The sequence below is a fragment of the Anser cygnoides genome, chromosome 1 (assembly GCF_040182565.1).
Source record: "Anser cygnoides isolate HZ-2024a breed goose chromosome 1, Taihu_goose_T2T_genome, whole genome shotgun sequence".
Classification (NCBI taxonomy): Eukaryota; Metazoa; Chordata; class Aves; order Anseriformes; family Anatidae; genus Anser; species Anser cygnoides.
Window position 1 is genome coordinate 154,982,627 of NC_089873.1, and position 13,468 is coordinate 154,996,094.

The 13,468-nt window shown below is 37.0% G+C and overlaps 1 protein-coding gene across 2 annotated transcripts in view; it reads right to left on the bottom strand.

Moving 5' to 3' along the window:
* Nucleotides 1–13,468, bottom strand: part of PCCA (propionyl-CoA carboxylase subunit alpha) — a 286,917-nt gene that overhangs the window by 54,527 nt on the left and 218,922 nt on the right. For both annotated transcript variants that reach the window (XM_048072682.2, XM_066986247.1), the window contains exon 21: nucleotides 5,192–5,245. In XM_048072682.2, coding sequence (XP_047928639.2) covers nucleotides 5,192–5,245 — 54 coding nt within the window. The remainder of the gene's footprint in view (nucleotides 1–5,191; nucleotides 5,246–13,468) is intronic.

Sequence of the window (13,468 nt, forward strand, 5' to 3'; positions counted from 1 at the left end):
ATCTGTTAAGAACTGCAATGATTTGTAAGGGTGAAAGAAGCACGTTGTTAAACATCTGTCATTGTGAACTAAATCAGACTCATACAGTCCAAGCTTCCCATCTATATTGCCATTTAATTGGACTTTGTAAGAATGGAAGGAGAAAGAAAAAAGGAGGAAGCTGTCTGGAAGCTGATGAGATTATATACAGACTGAAAAGTTCCGGGACAGTTTGTAAGCCTCAGTAATAGGACAGGAAAGTTGGAAGTTTGCTGTTGAAGGAACAGCAGACAAGTCATTGCAGCAGGGAGAATGGGAAAGGGAATCAGCAGTGAGAAGTAATTGAACTGTGGCCCCTAGGGTTACCTTTGATACATAAATGATGAATATACAATAAGCCAGGAAGCAAAGGCAAAAATTTTGAGGAATGCCTGAATATAAATCTCTCAATTTCTGACCAACTTCATGAACAACATGCATAACTAATAACCCTGATTGTTTATGAAGCATCCTTCTGCCAACTTATCTGGAAGTAGTTAAAGAACAATCAAAAAGTCATTAACATTGAATGATCACTACTGTACTAGAATATATGCCAACGATATTAAAAAGCATGGCCAGGGATTGACAGAGACTAAATTTCCAAAATTCAGTTTTTTCCACCTGGAGTCTGCGGATGTAGTGGTGGCGGTGGTAAATCACTAAACTACTTTGAGTGGGTCTGCAAAAAGGCAAGCGCAATATTAACAAGGTGATATTAATCACATGACAGCATACACTCCCACAGCAAAAGTTCAGTTTTGTAAATCAAACATAGCAAAAAGCACTCAGTCAGGGATGAGACTGAAGCAATGGAAAAACCTCCAGTGAGAAGGCTGAACCAAGAAAATGGCGCTAAGGAACTCAGAAGCACCTAAAAAAGGCATGATATTTAGGCCAGAATAATTCCACTCTGTTCTACGTGGGCTCCTATATTGCATTCACCACTGAAGGAGCACTGTCAGATAACATATTAGGCAAAATGACTAATATCTGTCACATATGTTGCACCATCATTCCCCCAAAGGAAAGACGTGACTCTTTCTCTACATTGCTGTTCTGACATTAGAGAACAGAGGGTGAAAAGAAACTCCACGAATGATGAGCAGAGGATAGTGAGGGTTGCAATCTTCCTCTGCAGCTGGGGATTTTTCACAGTCTGGGACTGTCTCTTTCAAGGGAAGCGTATCACTGGGCCAGCAGAACATTGCTGTCTAGCATGGTCTTCAGCCCATGATGTAATGGATGGGATGGAGCCAGGCCACTCACTATCTGAACATAAAGAAAGCATTTCTTAATTTGAAATTCCACACAGAATCCATTACACACACTCTAGAATAAGTTTACTGCTTCCACAGACACCTGCAGTTCTCTCTATACTTGAAGCTTTCTTTGCATTAAAGGCTGTCTGCCCAGATGCATTTCGTTGCTGAAGTCCAGCTGATAGAGGCATGAGTAATCAAGTAAATAATCAAGTATCAGAATGGGACCATCAGTGGTCCAGCAGATATCAGTCCTCTAAGAGGGGAAAAAAAAAAAAAAAAAAGTGGAACAAAGAGACAAGACATCCAAAATTGGAGGCTAACTAGAAAGAGGGATGAAGGAGGGACTATGGTTCTCTGAAAGGACTGCTCAAACCTAAAGGCTTTTGAATTGCAGAAGCTTTTTGTATAGATCTTATCAATTTTCTATAGATATTTGTTACAAATTTACTTCTGTGAGCTGCCTACAAATGGGAGACAACCTTTAAACCTCCCTGTTTCCTGGTATTCTGTCTTTTGGGTATGATTTTTGACATTAATCTGAAGCGTGGATTATCTTGTTTCCTTTTTCTTTGTACAGTACATATCACAATGAGATTTCTTGGTGTTAACAATAATGCTATTAGTAAATAAAACTACCTGAATAATTTTAGGTAAAATGGCAGAATAGCAGGACTCCATGAGCACATGATATCGCATCATGTCCACCAAAGACAAGCAAAGAGTAAAAACTCAGGTAAAATCTCAGCCATGACAATAACACATCAACTGTTCTGAAATAATCTAGGTTAGGACTCAAAATGTTACCATCTCAAGAAAAATAAACCACATCAGTGTAGTTTCCTAGTCTCCATCCATTTATTACAGCTAGAAGTATATAAAAGTTGCTCGCTCTCTGGGCAGAAGCACCCTCACATGTCTTTCAATAGCACAAGTCCTGTATCATATCTAAGTTAAATAACCCTCTACTAAAAAACAATTCACAGAAAGTAAGCTATCTAATGCCACTCTAATTTGAAGACAGAACAATACTTAAAGAGCAAAAAAATCTAGTTGTGATCAGAAAAACAAAATTGTGTTAGACCCCCCTGAATGATGCTAAGCGTGCACTCAAAGGTACGAGTTAAGGGAAAAGCAACATTTTCCCTGTTCTCCTTTAAAACAACAGAAATATGCTGCCACACTAATAGAAACATTTGCCCTACTGTCTGTGTTTGCCGTACGTTACACAGCAGAATTCGTATTATACTGTTGTCTTTCTGCTGCAATGTAGCTTTCTCTGTCCTTCGCTTAGCTAAATGAAATATCAAGGATGCTCCTAATAGAGAAGCATGCTTTTCACTTCACCTCAAAGTGGCAGCTGGCTTCCTGAAGCAGAGGTTTGTGTTTCATCAAAAAACAGCAGCAGAACTGTTTCTATTGTCCAATGTCAAAAAATCAAGTTAAACCATTTATCTAAGCTGATGCCCTCTTGACATGCCAAGGAGCCGTGCTCCCAATCAGCACGTTCTAAAAATACGTGCTGATGGACAGGCCAGCAGTGTGTACACTAAATAGCACCACACCGTCTGCCACCACTGAAGTGCCATCAAAATTTGCCTGTCAAAAGTAACACAGAATGCTCACAGCTATACCTAATGCTTTCCACTATGAAAAAAAAAAAAGCAGAATAATTTTTTAAATGGTTTACTATGTTGATAATAATACATTACAGTAATAATGAGAAATCAGTTTCTTGCTGCTAAATATTCTTTTCACTTACTATCTTGATTGTATTTTTATGTCAGTAAACGCTTAATAAGAAGTATGTAATTGAGAACCCAAAATGCATTTCTAGAACCTTCATTCATGATATTCCTTCATTTGATTAAACATCTACATTTGTGCATGTGCACACACATAGACTGTAGACCTATACATGTAGACAGTCTATAGAGGATATCACTGTAAGGAAAAAACCTTCCCACTCTTTACAAAAGCTGAGGGCATTAAGTTGAAATCAGAAGAGCACAAGGATGTCAAAGGAGCAAAGGACACATTAAATAAAGGAAACTAACTTAAGGGGAAGGAGAAGGAAAAGGATAGTAAGCTAGAAGAACTGATAGTCACAAGTGCAGACTCTGTCTTGGGAAATGTGGGAAATCTGGTAATAGAGCAAACTCTGGGAAACAGACTTAATTACTGCATCTCTACCCTGCTCACTGAAGTTCTCTCCCTGGGTTTGATCAGCAGGACACACACATAATTTATACTAAATCAAAATGGGGGAGAGAGTACTATAGGGTTTTCTTTTTAGTCCTCCGGAGAATTTTAGTTATAATCATACACTTGATTTCCCAAAATAACAAGGATCCAGTAAACACAACATGAGCTTGTCAGTAAGATTTGATATATATTATAATCTATTAGCCGTTTCATCATCAATTTTTTAAAGTCAAAACCAAATCAAAACTGTACCCTCTTTTGTCTTTTTTATCTTGTTTCACGAGGCCCAGCACAACAGTTATAGTCTGTAGGTAGAACTCCAGGGCACCTCTAACATATGAATACAAAATGTTTTCACATCTCACTTAACAAATTTAATTTTTAATGTCACTTTCCCAGTGCTACAGCACATTTGGGGTTCAGTTAAAATCTTTTCAATATTATGTTATGAAGTTGCATTAATATTTGTATCTTATCTACTTGGAGTAATTGTGTTTGTTTTCACCCAAGACTATCAGATCAGTCAGCTAGCAGCGATCTTGCATATGCAGGATGCAACTCCAGAGCTGAAACATCACTGCAAAAACAATGTTGCAGAGAAAAACTGTATTTTATGTTTTATTTATTTGCTTGATATTGAATAAGACATAAACATGTGTATGTGCACATATACAGATAGACAAAAAAGCAAAAAATATTAGGAGCAGACTTCATCTCTAGAAACCATGCAAGTCTACAGGTATTCTTTTAAGTTTAATCTTATCATATTATACCTCCTCAAAAATGTCTTCATAGGATTTGTAGAAGAACTAATCGTAAGTGGAATGAAAGCATTATCGTATGCAATCTTAATGTATCTTTGTCTAAAACCTAAAGTGCATGAAGATGTCAGGACTAAATTCTAAAAGGAAAATTTCATTCCTGGACTTTCCACTGTTAGTGTCACTACTGAGAAACCTGTCGACAGCAATTAGGACAACTTAATGTAGAGGATATTTCAATTTTATTTCATTTTCAGGTGCATAAGGAACTTGGAAAAATTCAATGACAGCATTTTAATCATGCCAATCACGGAAGTGGATGCTGCTTCAATCACACACGTTTATAAGTGCCCATCACCTAACACTTAACTCAGATTAACAGCACATGAAAAATCTGTTTTACTGAGTAATTTCTGTGAAATGGTGTAAAATCTGATTGGGATTTTAAATGTACTCCTCCCCGGCAAACAAAATCTGGGAGCATATTTAATTTGAGTGAAAAAAAGCACTTTGCATCATTAAGCAGTCTTTTTATAAGAGAGTTACTGACATGCCTTCGGGATGTGAGAGTACATGCTATGGTGAAGCAACATATATCAGAATGCTGAGGTGCTGGGGAAGAGTGGTTTTGATTCTAACATGGATCAAACCTGAGTATCTTGCAATAAGCTTACTAGTTTACACCCAGTCACTTTTAAAACCCTCGTAAATGAAACAGACGCAGACTTGAATCAATTTAAATGTGTAGTGCAGATACTGTGCACTGTGCTTTGGAAGTTATCTTTAAAAATTTGCCTAAATTCAGCTGTTAAGCTCAAAATATTTGCACAATCCTAACCTTCACAAACGCATGCTTGAATGTGCTGCCAGTATCATTTACCTGTTTTCTGTTTACATTATATTCTTCTATCAAGATAACTCTTGACAATAGTTACACGTACTTACCACTGTGCCTAGAAACTGAATGCTTGTATTTCCAGAGGCATTCCGAGAAAGACGCTGGAAAAAAAAAAAAAAAAAAGATTTAAAAACTGATTAGAAGCTTCTCAGAAATTTGAAACAATTCTATTTTCTTTGTGTCTCATCACTGTAATCAAAACTGAGTACACAAAACTACACATAAAATAGATAAAGCAGGCATTTCCTTCAAGACTTTCAGTACCAGAAGTCTAATTCGTACTTAACTCAGATTTTGGTTTTGTTTCAGTCAACTCAATAAAATTTACGTTGAAGAACAATGAAAACAAGTATGACCAAGTACAATGCAGAACAATCTTGGGCTTGCAGAAAGATGAATGTTATGAATAAAGAGGCTTTTGCCATCTCTAAGTGTCTGATTCTGTATTCCTGTTGCTCACACGTAATATTAATTTCATTTTCTCCGAATGAGAAACTTTTATATCTCTTTTTAAAATTCAAACATCCAATGATCCTACTTCAAAAAAGAAAAAAAAAAAAAGAAACATCTGGTTACCTACTGCACTTCTTGAGTTGAGAGAGGTTATGAAACAGTCTTCAAATATTATATTGTCAGTAAGCCACAAGACAATGCAAAAGAAAATGTTATTGATTCAACACAATGTTACCCAGAATCTAAACATGTCAAACGCAGAAAGAATTTTTTTCTTGTGAGTTGTCTCTTTCTTCAGTGCAAAAAGTTTTTTCTTTTTCTTACTGCTATTAAATTACTGCATATATAGACCCCAAATCAGGGCCCTAGTCATGAAATGCAGACATAATACTTACACGACAACATGCATACATACTAATACAGATCGAGAAGGTGAGTATAAAATGCAAACAGAGAGCTGCACTGAGATCTTCAGCATTTCAAAGGCCATGAATCCTAGCAACAGGGCTGCAAATCTGCTTTAGAGATCCTCTCTAGTCTGGTACCCCAGGCAGAACCAAGCAGACATCACTTAGATATGTCTAACCCACCCTCAAAATCTTTCAATTGCAGAGATTCCACAGTCTCCCTATGCAGTTCATCAGAGTTCTCAGCATCCTTATTCTGAGGAAGTTTTTTCCTAATATCTGATTAAAAATATCCTGTGCTGCAACTGCAGCACATTATTACTCCTCTTCTTCATCACAGACAGGAAACACAGATTATTCCCTTTCCTTTTACGGCTACCTTTCAGGTATGTGAAGAGCCATTAGTCTTGTCTCCTCTTGACTAAGTGAAAAAACGCTCTACAACAACAGCTAGATAACCCCCTGAGTAAGTTTAATAGCCATAAATTAAATGCCGGTCCCTTTTTAATAATAGTGCGTGTTCCTCAACTACACTTTATGAAGTAATAATTCCTATGGCCCAAACACGAGTACTTTTTGACTTAACAGGTCACACACTGACACTGCAATCTGTACAATCATATGAAAACAAAAGATGATGTGCCAAAGCCTGACATATTTCAACAATAATGATTAATGGAATGGAAAATATGGGAAATAAAATTTCATACAAAACCTGACGTTTACTTTTATAAAGGAAACAGGAATATACACTTTTCCCACAGTCTAGGATAAACACAATCAGGTTTTGGAAACCACAAAGAAGAACAAAGTACCGGCTGCCTACAATGAATGAACCGCATGCCAAAACAAACAAGTCCCAACCACTTGATAAGCTGTCAGAAAATGGCAAGCCGAAAAAAATTAAAGGATTTAATTTCTTTTTTTCCTGGAATGCCCTCCACCCTCGTTAGAGTTCTGTCACTTATTGTGCTACTCTTTTGTCCACTTTCAAGGGTCATTAGAGACCTTTTCATGTCCTAATAAAAATTCCATTTTTTGGCTAATCTCCCCATCACACATAAAAACACAAATTAAAAAACAAAATGAAACAAAGCAAAAATGAAATGAAAAATAGAGCCCTTTTGTCATTCTCTTTAAAGGCTTTCAAAGTAAAGCCAGGTATCTTGACAACTTGACTTATTTTTCACAACTAAGAATCAAAAAGTATTTCCTCATACAAATTGTCTTTACTTCCAGCTAAACAAGCTAGCAAGCCAATTTAGCAACCTGTGGACTAGATATATAAAACCATATATATATATATATATATAAAAATCATATATATGTATATAAAATCAAGAAGGCACCTTCTAAAACTATGGTCACAAGACAAGACAAAGATATAAACAGCCTTTTTCCTGGTCTGACACTGCTGAAGTGCACTGGTATTACAGTATAGTGAATCCTCACTGCTGTTTACTGTGTCCAAAAGAGAGACACTACATTCAGTCATCAGTAGCATCAAGAGTCAGTGTAAGAACTAAAATCCATCTCTTGAAATAACAGACAGTAAAGGGGAAAAAAATGGGGAAGGGGAGGAAAACAGTCAACAAATACAGAGGAGGAAACGAAATTTTCCTTCTGGGTATCTTTTTTAAAAAAAAAAAAAAATAAGAAAGAAAGGTAGAGAAATTCTCCAAGTCACAAAACATACGTTACACCAAGACCAAAAAGAGAACTGCCAGGCTTTTGAGAAACACATTACAAAAGAAGTCAGCACATTATCATAATTAATGTTTCAAATTACAGTTGTAAATAAATTTCAGCTGTTAGATGTGATTAGATTTTTTTGAAGCATATTGAAAGGAGTTATTTCTGTTCCACTGGTGGGCTTGTGTTTCTGGGATTTGTAAATGTAATTGATGTTTTCAAGAAAATGAAAGGACACGGTTAACAATTATTCTTTTATTTTCCACCTCTTTAGAAAAAGGACCAGTCTCCAGTTACTCTTGTTAAGTTAGATATTTACATATTCTATACCTCATAATAGATGGTTTCATATTGCATGTGATAGCAGGAAAGTAATCAAATAGAGGTAACAAAAGAGAATAGCTAATTATATGCATTGCCATTGTTTTCCTAATAAATTGTAAATTATTTACTAAGAGGTTTACAGAAAAAGCACAGGAAGTCTACCACTTGAAAAAAGACAAAACAACACTGTATGTTCACCTGTGAATACAGTAAAATTACATCGTTCGTACCAATTACGTGATCTTATACACATAACTGATACTCTTCTCATTCATTCAACTGCTAGAGCTTCGGGCTACCTTAATTAGCATAACACAAGTTAAAAGTATAAAGCTTTTTCCTGATGAGAAAGTAACACGCTAAACCTACTCTGAAAAAAAAATCACGTCAGAAAATGTTTGTACTCTCAAAGCTGCCAAATGGGCGTGAGTTTCACATAAATATTATATGTATTTTTACACACAGGTTGGAGTATGTTATACTGTATACACTATGTATATACAAACAAAATGCTTGTGTCTGCATGTAAAAATAGACAAGTGTACACAATCATACAAAATGCGTTCGATTTTCCTACTCTACCTTAAGTGTATGCTATACCACAGCCATTTCACAAACAATCATTTTAATCTGTAAATCCCAGAAAATTACCAGAGGTTAGTGTGATATGACTTTAAATTCTTCTGCTTTGCCATAGAAAATTATTTCCACTTAGCTGAGTATCAATGATCTATTCATTGTAAGATGCAGTAGGGTTACAATCAGCTTTGCATTAAGCCTGCAGTGGATGAGCACTTTCAGATAAAAGTGATAATAACCTTTACGTGAAGGAGGATAAAGCAGCTCAGCCAAATATAAAATATATATTATTGAAAGAGGCTCTAAACTGACACGGACGTTATTAAACAATAACAAGATCTCGGAAAATTTTTCACAAATCTTCTGGTACCTTGGGCTCTCCAAGCTGCTTGATGGGAGCAGCTGCAGAGAGGAAATGGTATCAAAACAAAGAAACTGAAACAGAGCAAAAGCAATTTTTCGCTTTGCTTACAATTTAAAAAAAACAATGTGTCAAGTCAAAATGAATATTCACTGGCAAAGGAAATAACGTATTAAAGTTTCCCAAACACATTTATCTTCAACTACCATATATATTACCTTTATTTGTTGAAAGTAAAGCTGGAGACTATTTGTTACAGAAAATGTAAAGGTTGTCACTTGGCCCATCTTTTTTGCAATTTTTTCAAGCAGTGGCATGACTACATTACCAGTCAGACAACATCTACCAGACTACACAAAACAAATTAAAAAAAAATCCCAAACCCAGAAAACCTGCTGATAAGTACCTTAAATAATTCCATAAGACTATAGATAAAATTGTGAGTGAAACACTGTGTGTTTTCCCAGCATGGTTCTGCTTTTCAAGATGCAGAAGTTCTTGCAGCCCCTATTGTTTCACCTCAACTGCTTGCTACCAGAAATTCTGAATGTCTTATGTCATGAATTTTAAGTGGAGAATGCTGTTCACATTTTCACCACTACCTGTAAATTCTTGAGAATTAAACCTAGTGAAATATAGGCCAGAATCATTCCCAGACAGGTTCAATTAAAAAAAAAATAATAATAAAATAAAATAAAATACTGCCACAATAGGGAAGTCCATGGGGAAAAGAAAAAAAAAAAAGAAAGAAAAAAAGTATTGTAACTTGTGAAGTTATAGCAGCTTCAGCTGCTAGTAACTCTTCTATGAAATTTTGTGTAGATGAAGGTGCATGGATATCTGAAATGCTCCACCATTCAAGTATGTCAATCCCATCTTTGGAATCCCATGGCTGGGACAGGGAGGGGAAGAAAGCTGCAGAAGTAAGCATGAAAGCATGAAGTCATCATTTTGTCAAAATGTGAAGACTGGTTTGGCTTTATCTCGCTCTCTATTTTTCCGTTTTCCCCTAGAACCTTTGCAGAAAGCAGAACGCTCCAGCACTCCCTTTTCACAGCGTAAAATCCCGGTCCACGGATTATAGCCAGGCAAGTTCCACAAAGTTTCAGGAGGGTAAAACCTCATCCCAGAAATAATGTAGCAAGAGCAGCCCACTCCTGTAGTCTTCTTGCATGGCTGACCCATAAGAAGGTCAGGCATGGACACTGGACCACCTATCTACAGGCAGTGACCAAGCTTTCTTGTCCACTGAAGACTGCATCGCACTATATGTCCAGACCTGTGCAGCCTTGCAAGCCTTTCCACTGAAGGAATCACCCCACTTTTGTTACAATGTAGTGTTCTCCGCTGGTGGTGCCATCATTTCCTCACCTTACTGCATTAAGCTACAGACAGAAACTTGGCTAGATGTTGCGTGCTGCTCTACCCATAGCCATGATCAGTTTAAGATCACTCTTTAAATTAAATGAAGCCTCAGTTAGCTGTTCCACCTCAGGGCACGTCCACATTTTCCAGGTTCTTACAAGGACAGCAGTCACCCTGTAGGGAATGCGATGATCAAGTCCTGCTGTGTATGAGGCATTCTGACATGTGAAAGATCTCTAAAGATTGGCCTAAATAGTACTATGACTAAATATTCTTTCCCTTTAAAGGGAATCCTTCCAACATGCTAAGATATAGGCATCCCCCATCACCTGTTGCAAGCTACCTGAATCCTTTTCCAAGGACTAAACAGAATCCACTCCCAAATAGTACAAATACAAATGTAAAACACAGTGTGAATGGCTTACAAGGCATTGATCCACACAGAGGAACTGCACCTGCACATTTATAAGTGTCTGAGGCACCATATTATAACCTTTAAAGAAGAACTACTCTCTTCATGCCTGAAATTTAATTGCAGTAGGTGGCTTAGGAACTCCTCTGCTCTCATAAACAGAAAAAATGAAAACAGCTCCTTTCCAATATTTCTTTAGATGATACTCAATGTTAATGCCACTTGTTACATCTTTTTACCACGCTTTTGATGTTGAAAAGTTTAATATTAATGCCACTGCAGTATTGCTGTCACATATACATAGAGCACCTTCTAACAATGTCCATGTGCTCCCTTAACCCTCTGACAAAGGTGGTGTTATAAAGCAGTGGATGATAGGCTTAAAAAAAAAAAAAAAGCCACCACCAAAATCTACACACAGGAAAGACTGTTTGTTTGGTGTTGCTAAAGAATGAATCTAAAAGACATTTGCCCCAGGCCAACATTTCCTCCAGCTATGTATATTCACAGTACTGTGATGACTTTGGGTCTCCCTGTGAACTTTGAAATTTCTTCTGTTATTACATTAGATCATAAAACGAGTGAAACTTTTAGCGGTGTTATCCTCCTTTTGACATGCTGTGATATGTTCTGCTCTCACAGGCAGACACTGTGCAGGTAATACACTGCCCTGCGATCCTAGATCTTACAATGTTTGTTATGACTCAGAGACCATTTGCAGGATCTACCGTCCTTTCTTGCTCTTCCATGTCCCTCTTCCCCTTTGTTCTCTGAATGTATTACCATGTTCAAGAGAACAACTCATTGCCTTTCAACGTTTAGGTATAAAATTATGATGTCTGTCAACAGCTGAATACAATGCTTTGGTCTTTGGACACACAAACAACACTTACAGCTATTCATCCGGAATGTTGTCTGTCATTAAAATTTAAAGCTCCTTTGGAAAAAAAGGTATGCTTTTAGATACTGCAACAACTAACGCTATTTGATTAACCCCTTGAGTAGCACAGGATATTACTAATCTCATTAGATTAAAGAAAGGGAGAAGTATGTTGTTCGTAGATACAGCTTCATTGCAGGAGAACTCCCTCTGACAAGTGGACAATTAATTCCAGAGGGATTGATCGGGCATAGAAGTCGATCGCTCATTTCCTTCCTGAATGAAAAGAAAATCATATTCATGAAAGAACTGGACAGAATGGTGCTATGTGCTTTTTGCTCCAGCTTCTCAATTAAAAACAAACGAACAAACAAAAGGCAAGAATAATCTGTAATCTTATTATCTTCTATTTCCTTGAATTTTCCTCTTCACATTCTCCATTTAAACCACGGACAAGCACTAAGTCAGCCCTGAGTTAAACTGACTTCACACAAATTGTAGACCACTCATGAGGGTTGGGTACTTGCTATTCAAAGTAGATATCAATACAATATCAAAACAAGTACTCTGGTATGACAGTAACGGGTATCTGCTCTTTTAAAATGCTTCATGACTCATGAGCTGGCCACACTGCTGTCATATATGCTACATATATGTATGTTCAGGGCTCATTTTAAAAAGTAGTAATTTTAACAGTTTTGGCAAATGCTAGTGTCAATCAAGCCACAGTAGCAATATTTGCTTTAATACACATTATTGGCAATTACAGCAAGAAGCACCAAACCAGCTAGCTTTTTATACATCTTCTCTCTCCCTACAGCTCCTGGAAGTAAAGGATGAAGTGGTACAACTACCAACTTCCTTGCACAGAATCTTTCATTGACCCAGCAAGATGAATTAACTAATAATTATCTAAAGCAGATCACTCAGGTCTTTCCAAGTACTCGTAGGAGATGTGCACTGAATGATCACACAGGCTGATGAAGTTTCATAATTCCTTTTAACTATGATTTCTCTCTGCTCCTGTCTGGTCCTTTGTGAAGGACCCACCTCCACCAAGAACAGCTACATTGCCTGCCAAGGGTGACACCAGGACATCACAAGGTTCCCATCTCCTCTCCAGCTGTTGACATCCAGAAGTGATATTTAGGTGTTTTAATACATAATTCAATATGAATATCAGCTCTATGTTTAGGTTTGGTCAAATAAGCAAAAGGAAACATTCATAATTAGTAATGAGAATGAACAACACATCAGCAAATACCATCAAGTTATAGTACAAGTCTACGTTTTGACTGTGCTTTTAATACAGAGCACAGTTCTGGCCCCCACAGCTCAGAAAAGATACAATAGAAATGGAAAATATTCAGAGAGTAACATCATTGTAAAGACAAACTTCTCTACAAGGAACAACTCTACAGCACTGAAAAGAGGCAATTGAGGGAGGATACATGGACAGAGTGTGTAGGGATCAACTGTTTATGGTCTCTTCTGATACAGGATCGAGGAGGAATTCAAATGAAGCTAAACCACACTGCCATAGCAATTATTAGGCAATGATAAGGCTGAAATAAAAAACTTGCCAAAATTTATCACTCTCTTAGTGCAACTGCAGGGAAAGACATAAAAACAATAATGGAGCCCTGATAGACAGATACTAATACCTCTAGAGAAAAATAAAAGCCTGAAACACAGAGAGGCATTCTACACTGTATGCCACAGGCTTTTGTATTTGTCTTTTACCTGGGATATTTGAGAGCTTGTTTGTACTTATCTCCAATGCCAACAGAGTGTCAAGAGAGGCAATAATTCAGTTTCTGTGTATCAAATCCACTGAGCGTTTTTGGAGTT